The sequence below is a fragment of the Chiloscyllium plagiosum genome, unplaced genomic scaffold (assembly GCF_004010195.1).
Source record: "Chiloscyllium plagiosum isolate BGI_BamShark_2017 unplaced genomic scaffold, ASM401019v2 scaf_6493, whole genome shotgun sequence".
In the NCBI taxonomy this organism is placed as follows: Eukaryota; Metazoa; Chordata; class Chondrichthyes; order Orectolobiformes; family Hemiscylliidae; genus Chiloscyllium; species Chiloscyllium plagiosum.
The window spans coordinates 2,140-14,450 of NW_025212043.1; the positions used below are offsets into that span (position 1 = coordinate 2,140).

Consider the following 12,311-nt stretch of genomic DNA (forward strand, 5'->3'; position numbering starts at 1 on the left):
CCCCCCCTACCCTTTATCTCAGCCCGCTTGGCACACCAGCCTCATTCCTGAAGAAGGGCTTATGCCTGAAACGCCGATTCTCCTGCTCCTCGGATGCCGCCTGGCCTGCTGTATTTTTCCAGCACCACATTTTTCATCTCAGTATGATATAATCAAAGTTTTTGAAGACTCAGGTAGCTACTTTTGTTAATGAGAGAAAAACAAAAATTAAGGAAAGTGCATTCAAAAACTATATTAAAATGCACTGAGGAATAACCATTTCTGCAAAGAATGCATTTTTGAGGACTTGGCTATATAGATCTGACCCAAATCACAAAACAGAAGAGAAACTTGAAGGACTTGATGATGTGTTTCACATCTTTTAATAGATATAATTGACATTACTGATTATTAAAAGGTAGTGATACTTGAAACATAACACCCAAAGAAAGCACACCAATGGTGGTAATGCACAGATCAGACATCTTTAACAAACAATTGAGAATTGTGAAAACCTTCCTGCGAACATTTAGTGGAAATATAATCATGCATCAGTGCCAACACAGCCAATAACAGCATGCAGGACTCAAAACTAAATGAAGCCATCTCAAGTTGGAATGCCATCAAAAAAGAAAGGAATGTGTTAAGGTCAACTAAGCCAACAGCATTACACCTACTGCAGCATATATAATTTATTCCATGCATTCAGAAGCATCAAGCTGGAAATATATTTGCCTATTCCCATCCTCAAGTCTCAATTATCCAGCCCTTGCCTGTTCACATATTTCTTCTCTTGCCCCAGTAGCAGATTTACAACTATTCGAATTCCACTGGTTGGATTAAGTTACCGCTTTACAATCATTGTTTTAAAAAAAAAGACATTACTATCAATTGGACTTGTACTTTGGTAGGAGAAAGTGAGGACTGCAGATGCTGGAGATCAGAGTCAAGAGTGTGTTGCTGGGAAAGCACAGCTGGTCAGGCAGCATCCGGAGGAGGAGAATCGACGTTTCGGGCAAAAGCCCTTCATCAGGAACCTGAAGGGCTTATGCCCAAAAGGTCAATTCTCCTGCTCCTCGGATGCTGCCTGACTAGCTGTGCTTTTCCAGCAACACTCTCTCGACCTTGTGCTTTGATAGGTTAGATGTACCTGCGATGTCCGTGTGTACTCTTCATAAAGCCGATCATATTCTTTACTCTTATCCTGATATTGGTTATGATATTCCTGCAGTTTTTTGCCAACAGCATCAATATTGTCTTCCTTCACCACTTGATCCTGTTTAACAAAATGAACAGTACATCATACAATCGCTATGTTCTCATCAAGATGTGCGATACCACGAAGACAGACATTTGATTTTCTTTATTCTTTCATGGAGAATGGGTACTGCTCTCAAGACTAACATTTGGTGCTAATTCCAACTGCCTTTAAATTGAGTGGGAGGGAATATTCCCTCTAATTCTTTTTAAATTTGTGTGCAAACCTCTGATGTCCATGTGCAGCATCAACTTCTGAACCCAGACATCAATGGTCAGCATGCTGATCACCCCAATTTTAATGTGCATACTCTCACAGTAGATGCACACAGTCATGCAGCTTTGAAGAAGATTGTTTGCTAGACTATTTCAGATTGCAATTAAGGGTCAACCATACAGCTGTGGATTGTGGATCTTGTGTCAGAGAAATGCAACAATCCGGGCAAGGATGGCAGACTTCATTCTCTTAAAGAACTTAGTTAACCAAATGGGCTTTTTTAAAAAAAGTAATTAGTAACAGCTGCTATGGTCACCTTTACTGAGACTAACTCTACATTATAGATTTATTAGTTTAATTCAAATTGCATCAGCTGCTGTGGTGGGGTTTGAACCCATGTCTCTGCGTCCCAAAATATAATCCTGTGTAAAAAAAAGTGAAGATTTCGCTCTACAAGATGGAACACTATCTATCCACGCAGCAATTCTGGCACCAAACTATCAATCAAATTCATACCTGCATTAAAATCATGGTGAAACAAATCCAGAACCGGAGGCATCCGGCCCATTCATGATTAATTGTAAATTGTAAAATATGTTTGATATGACAGATTAATCTGTCACATTAATTACCTTTTGACTACATATATTTTAAATAGGCAGTCAGCCTTCTTACAGTAACCACGCCTCATTGGAGAACTCCTATATTAACATGGCAACCAAAAATCCCCATGGTTAGAGAGGGGCTCAACTAACAAATCCAGGAAATAAAAACAGTTATCTTACCTGCTGGAACTTAGAGACGGGATACATTAATTTTACGTCCAATTTTGGGTTGTACTGGGCTAGTGACTCATGCCTGTAATGGTTAATGAGTTCCACCACGGAATTAAAAGTGAGTGGGTCAGAGAAGCCATATTTTCCATCTCGATGGTATATTTTGATTAGCTTGTTATTGCCTCCTTTCCTATAAAAGGACAAATATAAAGGCAGTGGTAATTTGTGCAGCTAACATGCAAAAATAGATCAAAAGAGACTGCATTAAGGCAAACAACAGCAACAAACTGAACTTAGTTAAACAGCCCCAGTCCTTGAAGCAGAGATCTGGACAATGACACAAAGAATTGAATGAGAGTTTGTAGTTCATTTGGTAAAACCTTTGCCTCCAAATCAGACTGTTTGTGGTTAAACTCCAACTCCAGACTTGAGCATAGCAGTCTGGCTGATGCTCCACTGCAGTAGTGAAGAGATGCTGCATTATCAGAACACCATCTTTTAAATGATATGTTAAACTAAGACCCCATCTGCCTCTTAGGTGAGCATAAAATATCGCATATATTCTCTCAAAGGTAAGGACTGATTTTCCTTAACCAGCATTACAAAAACAGACAGGGCTGTTTGTGGGAGTTTGCTGTGTGCAAACTGAGTTGCTGTGTTTACTCCACAGTAACTACATTCCAAAATTACATTTGCTGAAAGGCATTATGAAAATGAAACTCTTGCCTTTATTATTATCAGCCTTTTAATGCACATCTCCTTAATGGTCAGTTTGCATATAATGGATATAAAAGGGTAAAATCGCTATAGTCCTACCAGACCATGGGGCTGCTCTCTCAGAGAGACATGATTGGTGGTGGATAAACATGAGGGTCACCATGCCTCAAGTACGGGGAGAGGTTGTGAAGGAGAGTTCTTCATGGTAACCTCAGATGATGCAGGAATTGAACATCTCTGCACTGCAAACCAACTGTCCAGCCAACTAAGTATAGATAGCTTCCATTCTATCATTCAGAAGTGCATTCAAATTCAAGTTAAATTTGATCCACCCAAATCCTCAATGACTTTTCACTTGATATGGACCTTAAAATGGAAATCCAACCATCCTGACAATAAAGTAACAACTTGAAAAAAATAGAATAACTCCATCCTAAAAGAGATATGTTTTCGTACCTGTAATAATCAATTTAAAACAAGGCTTTTCTATCGCCAGTTAAATCTCAAGTAAGACTCTAACATTATGGTAAACACAAATAATTCACATTTGATATCCTTTAACCTCAAATTTTTCAGAAAGACTAACAGTCCACAGCATATACCGGTATCTGCTTACTCCAAGTTTCATCCTTATTCAAAGCAGGCTTTTTAAAATTGATCTTTCTTTCATGTTCTTACAGTGGTTGTGAGTTGCACACTGTATGAGAAAGCTAAGAAAAGTTGTCTCCAAAAAGAACTCATGGTTGACCAGAGTGACAGGCACCAATCTGAGTAAAGGCTTGATCACCAACTGGCTTATTGCCTCAATGGGGACCAGTTAAGCTCTTAATGGTATCATCAGACAAACACTAAAGAAGCAAGCCCAAATCATTTGTGTTGCTTTTGTATGCATTCAAGTAAACAGCAATAGATTCTTTCCGGGAGAAGCTTGGGGTCAGGTCTAAAGCCCAACCCCTCGGTTGGGACTCATGACTTGGGAAATTGAAAGAATTGACTAGAAGTCAACACAAGTTAAACAAAACAAAAAGAAAAGACAGACTTCTCCTAAAACCTTCAGAGCAAATCTTTTTCTTCTCTTAAACTGAACCTTGAATTTCTATATCAATGTTAAATGTGCTAAAAGTTGAATGTTACTGTTGGAGCTATAAAAGGTGATGGGGACAGACAAAAATAATGTAGTTTGTTTTAGGTTTAAGGCCCACTTGAGCACACAATCAGTATTAAGACTCCAGTATATGACAAAGCAAGTGTTGACTTTTGGATGGAATATTAAAGTGAATCCCTGTCTATCCTCTCTGGTATAGCTAAAAGATCTCATGGTGCACTATTTTGAAGAACAGGGAAGCTATCCCAAAATTCTGATCAATAGTTACCATTCAGTCGCCAACGCTAAAAATTGATTATCTGGTTAAAATAATCGCTGTTTGCAAAAGTTTGCAGCGTGAGAGTTTCTTATAACAGTGACTATATCTAAACAGCATTGAGTACAAAGCATTTTTGGTTGCCCTGAGTTGGGAAAGGCACCACCATAACATATGACAAGCTTTTCTCAAGATTAAACTAAACTGACAGGGAATGGGCATCAGCGCATAAGAGGAGTCAGGAGCAAAACAGGAATAAAGGAGCGAGAGGAAGCAATTTTTAAATCTGCAGCCATATGAAGAGATTTTCTTGCATGTCTTAAAATATTCCATCCCTATTCAATCTCATGTGTTCCCTTTCAATGTGCTAGTTGAAAAATCTAATGGCACCTCCACTCAACCACCAGAAGCCTAACCTCAAGTATATTATGTGTTTTAGAAAGATCCATGTAGAATAAGACTGGTCTCGTTAGCAATTTTGTAAATATGGTCCAAACCAGCATCTTTTTCCCCACCTTGAAATTTGATACAAAAATGGCAATCTTGATAGAGGTAAACAAGATTATAACAGGTGTACATAGACAGGCAAGGTTAATATCCACAGATAGGCAAGGATAGATTTAGGATTCTGGGCAAGAAATGCAGGGAGAATGTGGGGAAAAACTTTTTTTGTATGGCTAATCATAATGACATAGAACTCACTGCTCATGCGAATGGTGGAAATACAGATTGTCTATGATTTGAAAGGTAAATTGAAAGGACACTAAGGAAATAAACGTGCAGGCATAGCATGGAAAAATGAGTCTGACTGCATTGATCCATGGGGCATCGACATGAATTTGATGGTTTCCGTCTGTGCCATAAATGACTCGTACAACTTTTTCCATTCATATTCCTTTAATACCTTGGTCACACTCACAGTAAATAAGCTACCAGATGAGAAAATATTCTTGTTCATTGCATATGAACTGAATTTTTGATACACTTGTGCTTGATTTTCACTTTTTTTTTTAAACACAATGTATTTTGATTTGTCAAAAATATGTTGCCAGCTACTTTCTGTTGATATCCATTCCTGGTATTGCAAACATCAGTTATATCCTAAAGTGGTGTTCTAATTTGTAAACATAGTTACGGTAGGCTTATAATGTGTATGGAAAGATGTGCTTTACAGTAATATTAGTTATAACTGCTGCAGATTTTGATCACATACATTACATACAATTTATCTCCTCTATATATCAAATAAACAAATTTATCTTTACTGATTACCCAATGTGTTATGGTACTCTTTAGCTTGATGCTGAACTATACAGATCAAAGACATACCAGGTTGAGTCACTCTTTTATGGAGGTATTTCTTGCTACCAGGTAGCAACTGCATGATTACAGTTTGCACCAACATCTCTGGACTATTGCCAGATATAAAGTGGGTGCAGAGGAGGGGTTGAAAAAGCTACCTATTACCTCCCGATGCATTTAGTGAACAGTGCATTTGTACAGGAGATGAAAGAAAGAAAGACTGGAGATTGCTGTGATACCTTTCCCCCCAAAATACTGTTGATATTCATTGTATAGCCTCACACACGATAAAAGGCAATTTGGTCAGAAATCAGAGGGATGTCAATGCCTTTGGAGACAATATGAAGTTAATGCTGTTCAGACAGATAAAGCTGTAGACTGGGAAAACAGAAAAGAAAATGCAATGACAGACACTAACTAATCTCTCGTTCTAAAAAAAAGAGAAAATATAGTAAAGTAACTGTCTTTCAAAAAACCTTTTATTGCAATTAAAAAGCTTAGAAGTTGTGCAAGAGTTCTTAGCATTACTTCACCGAACTTTTTAATAAGCTAATACTGAGGCTGAATTAAGGGAGAACAATGCTGTGCTAAATGGATAATTGGCTGCATTAACAATTCAAGCAGTTATTTGTGCAACTTTCCAAGAAAATGAACCAGTGCTAAGTAATACTTTTAGCCAAACTCGTACAATAAGATTAAAAGTAAAGCAGAGATGGTTTCCTGATCTGCACTGATCATTTACTAATTTTTCTTACTTGATCACAATGGAAATAAAACACATTATGACTAACTTTTAAAATGTAGTGGTGGGAAGTCAAATGTGACAACTATCACGTGACAATGAAAGAAATCATTCAACAAGATACTAATAGTCTGCATTAGAAAGTCCATGTCACTATAATATCCATATTGAACTGGGTGACAAATAACTTATGTATTTAGTGTTGAGGTGATCAATGTAAAGCACATCTTTCCATACACATTATAAGGCTACCCTACCATACTTACAAATTAGAAGTATACGATTGATGTTTCCAATACCAAGAATGGATATCAACTGAATCCAGCTGGCAACATACTTTTGACAATTCAAAATACAATGCGTTTAAAGAAAATCGAACAAGTATACAAAAAATTCAGTTCTTACAGAATGGACAAGAATGGTTTTCTCATCCAGTAGCTTGTTTAATGGGAGTGTGTCCAAGGTATTAACGGAAAAGCATTGTTTAGTGAAAGAGGAATGAAATTCATTGTTGACTGAGCACAATTGCCAATTCTAATAAAATCCCAGAGGACTGTAAGGAAAACTACTCAACAACCCAGTTATTATTGTTTAACTAAACTTCCAAAAAGCTTTTGATGAAATACTACAAAAAAAAGACTACCAAACGCAATAAATTTATGGGATTAATGGGAAGATTTTTGAGTCAGGCTGTCATGGAGACAGGAAATAGTTATTTGTGATAGAAGCACTGCATAAGAGTTGATTAATACTGAACTTCCACAGAAATTGGTACTGGGGCAACCACATCTTTATCACTGACTTAAGTGAAGGCATCAACAAAATTATTTGCAACTTCATAAAGATGTGAACAAATGCAAGGACCAAGTCAAAATCAGATCTAGATGTAACAGGGAATACACTTACCATGAAAGTGCAACATGTAGCAGAAGGAACATGTAGCAAGCATGAACGGGTGAATGCATGAGCTTACTAAGATAACAATAAGATGCTTAAGCTGAATAATTTATTGAAGGCCCACTAACAAAAAAAAAGTGAAAATTATTAGAGAATTTATTACATTGATAATTAAAGGAAAGAAGTACTATTCCTTCTTTGAACAAAACTCTAGGTCAAGCCAAATTTAGAACAAAGTGTGGCCCAAGACTGAACACTTATTACAGGCGATCAAGGCCCAGCAAACAAGTGGCTAGCTTCTGAGTAGGTTCAGAAAAAGGTTTAGCCTTGGAGAAATATGATTGAAATCTTTATAATGTAAAGATTACGCTTAGTCCTCATTGATCTGCTATTGAATAATGACAGGAACAGGGAATATAAGTAAACATTGCAAAGATGCAAAATTAACTTTGAAGCCGGGGGCATTTCTTTTTACTGGGTGTTGCCAACTGCTAGAATAAATTGTTGGGATACAGTAGGAGTTTAGATTTGTTGCAAACACTCGAAGGGGAGTTGGACGAGGTCATGTCAGTGACAAGGATGTGGGTCACTGAGATTGGAGTCACCTATCTGGTTTCCCGAAGCTTAAACTCTTGCCGTCGGCAATCATGGCAAACTTTCGTTCTGCTTTCCTCCTTCCTCAAACAGGCGTAGGTTTTTCTAGCCTTTTCCAGGAGATTACATAAGTGCAATGCGACACACAAGATGTGTCATGCCATGACACGCCAGGCTTAATGAACCCAGTGGTGCGCCTTCTATTTGCTTTCTGTCAGTTGAATTTCTGTGAGGATGCTGCGAAGATATTTATATACATGAGGTTCCAAGAGTGAGCAAAGGGTGTGGGGATGACTTCTACATTACTTGCATGTTGCTTGATTTTAAAAAATCTTTATTAAATACCAGCGTGGAAATTTGAGAATCCATTAAAGAACTCATCAAATTAGCAATGCCTTCCCTCCTCAAATAAAACAGTGCAAAGTAACATTTTGACAAGAAAAATTCCAATATTCCAACTTATTGAGTACCTGAGGGTCAATGTATAATCTCCCTGCATCTTAGTAGAAGCATCCCGCACAAGGAATGTACCATCTGGCATGTCACGCAACTTGTCATTCACTTCTTCCCTATAAATAAAAGTGGAGATTAGACTAAGCCAGTAGCTATTTATCAGGAACAAGCCGTTTTATTCTGGCAAAGCTGCTCCTTTTAAACCTGCATCTGCTAGATTACCACATTGACAAGACTAGTAATATTGTTTTTTTTTAACATTAATTACACATTGTTGTCACTCCAATTTATTATACAATGCCTCATCATTTTACCCTTTAGTTCATCTTTTGTATCTTCTATTTAAAGACAACTTTTACTGGTATCTAGCAATGCTTTCCTGCTTGATCTCGCATGGGTAAGCCCATTAGGAAAGTTCCTGCTTGCCAGGCAAGATTTTGTTTAAAAGCACATTGTTTGATACAATTTGATAGAAATTTTGCTTGACACACAAAAACTGACTTTATGATATTGTTAGATTTAGCACAAATGGATCTATGTCCTCCACTATGAAGTCAACTGGTTTTTTTAAGCAAAGTCAGCAGCTACATCTCAACAGCTGTTAGGATGCACCAGACAGAGTTGATATACTGACCTAGAGATATCTCCCCAGTACCATTCAGCATCTTGTAGAGAGATGCTTCCACTATCTTTCATTCCATTGGCAGTTATTGACGTCATGGGTTTAGGTGGCTTCGGAGGAAGAGCTGCAAGCAATAGAAAGAGACAAAACAAGAAATAGAAATTCAAAAGTTTCTCTATATTTCTTCTTCATAACAGTAAAATACCTGTGCTTGAACAGAATGGTGACGCACAAGCAGCATAGATTTTGGCTGTTAATTTACTGATTACTCATTTTGATTTGCTATGTTCTTATTTTGTTAGTTTTTCTGGTGGCAATCTATAAAGTAGGTAAGAAATTTTGGATAAAAGCTCCTGAACCACCTGATGAATGCTTCAGGTGAACAGGAACAATGAGCCAGGACAGCAGACGTTAACAAACAAGGGGAAGAATGACTCAACAAAAACAGAATAAAAACAGAAAACATGGGAAATATTCAGGTCAGACAGCATCAATGGAGAGAGAACAAAGATACTTTTTTGTTTAAAAGAAAGGTCATTAATTTGAAACATCAACTTAAAGGGAGCAATTACCTAATGGGATACCAACAATTTTTAAAGTAAGAGTTGAAAGTGTGTTGCTGGAAAAGCACAGGTCAGGCAGCATCCAAGGAGCAGGAAAATCTAACCTACTTGGATATGTTACAACATAGAGGGTAAGTGACCTCTGATCCAGAGGTAAGGACATCACCATTGTGCCACAAGATTGAAAGGTAGCCAAATCTGTTGACTACCTATTTTCCACCTGAGGGTATTAAAACAAGGTGAGGAAATTAGTTGATTGCGAAATTGTCCCCTTTGAACAGAAGGCAGTCAATAACATCCTATTATTCCAGAAGGGCAAGAGATAACCTAGGATGTTTAGGACATGTTAGCCTAATATCAATTGTAGATTTGTTAGGTACAGCAGTATTGGGCTTTTGAGCAAACAGGAGTCGACCAGAAAGAGTCAGCACGGACTTGCAAATGATGTGTCACATTTGGACACAGGAATTACTGATAAAAACAAACATTCATTGTCTGTTCCTAATTGATCTTGAAGGCAGTGGTGAGCTGTTTTCTTGAATACAACTGAGTGTTTTTTTTAGGCCATTTCAGAGGATAGTTAAGAGTCAACTACATTGTTGTGTGTAAGGAGTCACATGTAAATCAGACTAGATAAGAACAGACAGATGATTTTTAATCTGAAAAACACTATTTATGAATGTTATGGATTTTTACAAAACTCAGTATTTTAATGATCACCATTAATATTGTTTCATTAATTGAACTTAAAGGGGGTAACTAATGAATAGATAAAGGAGTACCTATGGATGCCATTTATAAGATTTCCAGAAGTCATTTGACAAGATTTGATACAAGACAAAGATTGGGCTGCTAACTACTCGCCTGAATATGGAATTGGTTCGGACTAGAATACCAAGTAGGAATAATGAGTATGCACCCAAACTGGCCTTCTCTGGGCATCTGTACTGGTTTGCAAATCTTACACCACGTTTACAAATTACTTTGATGAAGGTACAGGGAATCAGACATCTAAGTGTGCCACTTATTTTAGTGCTGTCAACAATATAAATGGAGTAAATGGAAGGAAATAATTGCAAAGGAGACATGATAAATTAAATGAGTGGGGAAAATCTCGGGTGGAGTCCAATGTAAGGAGATTGAGAGGTCACCAACTTTGAACCCAAGGAAAGAACAAAGTATTTTCTAAATGCTAAGAATCTAAAAACAGTACATGATCAGAGAGATTGAGTCATCTATAGAATCAGTGAAACCTATTGAACAAGTACAAAATAATTAAAAAGATTAGCGGAATGTTGGCCTTCATTCAAGTGGGTTGAAATAAAAAGGGGTAAAATGTGTACCAGACTGTACCAACATTCTAACTAGAAATCGACTGGGGTGTGGTCACTCTACCTCAGGAAGGACGCATTAATTTTGGGGGGAGATGACGATGCACCAGAATGGTAATGGGGCCACAGGTATTACATTGAGAAAGATTGCACTGACTTAGACTTGTATTTTCTTAAAAGAACATTCAACAGGTCAATTGATTGAGGTGTTTAAGATGATTTAAGGATTTAATGGTAGGGTGGGGCTGGAGAGGAAAAAAAGAGACGAGAGCAAGAGAGCATGCATGTGACAGAGAGCAAGAGAAAATAAAATTATTTCCTTTGATGGGAGAGACCAGAATATGTTGTTCAGGATGAAGTCAAACACCTCTTCACATGAGGGCTAATGGAAATTTACAACTCATTCCTAAATCAAAAAACAATGACAATTTTTAGAGGGTTGGTTAATTCAGTTGGCTATAAGGCCAGTATGTGAATTGGATTCATGTCAACAGCATAGGGATTGATTCCTAGGGTTCTTGTGGCACAGCAGTTTTGTCCCTACCTCTGGATGAAGAAGCCTGGTTTTAAGTTTCTCCTGCTCCAGAAGTGTAAGGACATCTCTGAACAGGTTGATTAAAAGATCTAGGGTTTGATTCCCATCCTGGCTGAAGTCTATTTAGGGCCTACCTGCTTGAACTACCCATGGCTGAAATAAAAAAATCATGGCACATTGCTGCAGTCCACCAGTTAAGGGCTTGTCTTAAAGTAGAGAACAAGATTTCTTCGTGTTCGGCAAGGTTATCAAAGGTAATTTGGCCCAGGCAAGTAAATGGAGTTGATGTACAGGTCAGCCATGATCCAATTAACCGAATAATGAAGCAGACTCAAGGAACTGAATGGCATACATATGCTGCTGTGAAAAGTAGTTTCCAGTTGATTGAAACAGTGTCTACACTGAAAATGTTTTAACACAGATAAATTATCGGATACAATTTTGAAGATCCAAGGTTAAATTGAACCAAGTTTCTAATCTAAGTGATCCAAGTTTTGGATACTTCAGAGTTTTTATCTAGAAGAATTTTGCAGAAATCAGTGTTTAAGACAGTGAAGATAACTTACTTTATCTGCACTGAAAGATAAACAGATGAAGGCAGTAGTCATTTAGGAATAATTATAATTTTCAATCAATGTTGCTACTGATGTAGGAGTCACAGTTATACTCTAAGCTTTAAAAAAAAAAGTCTTAGATAATGATAACTACTAGATATCAAGTTTCATAAGCCAGCTTAAACATGTTGAGGAACCCTAAAGGGTTTGCCCTCATTCAAATAATGTGCTGAATTGTTTTATGCGTGATAACCATCATCTCTTTATTGCTGGCCTCTAAAAAGCTGTATAATCACAAATAGTCTGTTCTGTTCCACAGTTTCAGTTTCACTACACTGTTGGACATTATTCACAAATGATACAGAATTCCCACTGAAAAGAATAAATGGAAATGATGATTTTCATTTTGGG

At 37.4% G+C, this 12,311-nt stretch overlaps 1 protein-coding gene across 1 annotated transcript in view; it reads right to left on the reverse strand.

Moving 5' to 3' along the window:
- LOC122547273 (phosphatidylinositol 3-kinase regulatory subunit gamma) overlaps positions 1–9,041 on the reverse strand; it is a gene marked incomplete at its 3' end in the record, with an annotated part of 11,156 nt that extends 2,115 nt beyond the window's left edge. The window contains exons 1-4 of the mRNA XM_043685912.1: positions 8,930–9,041; positions 8,313–8,411; positions 2,239–2,419; positions 1,130–1,255 (exon numbers count right to left, since the gene is read on the reverse strand). Of these exons, the coding sequence (XP_043541847.1) occupies positions 1,130–1,255; positions 2,239–2,419; positions 8,313–8,411; positions 8,930–9,015 (492 nt within the window). The remainder of the gene's footprint in view (positions 1–1,129; positions 1,256–2,238; positions 2,420–8,312; positions 8,412–8,929) is intronic.
- Positions 9,042–12,311: the final 3,270 nt, after the last annotated feature.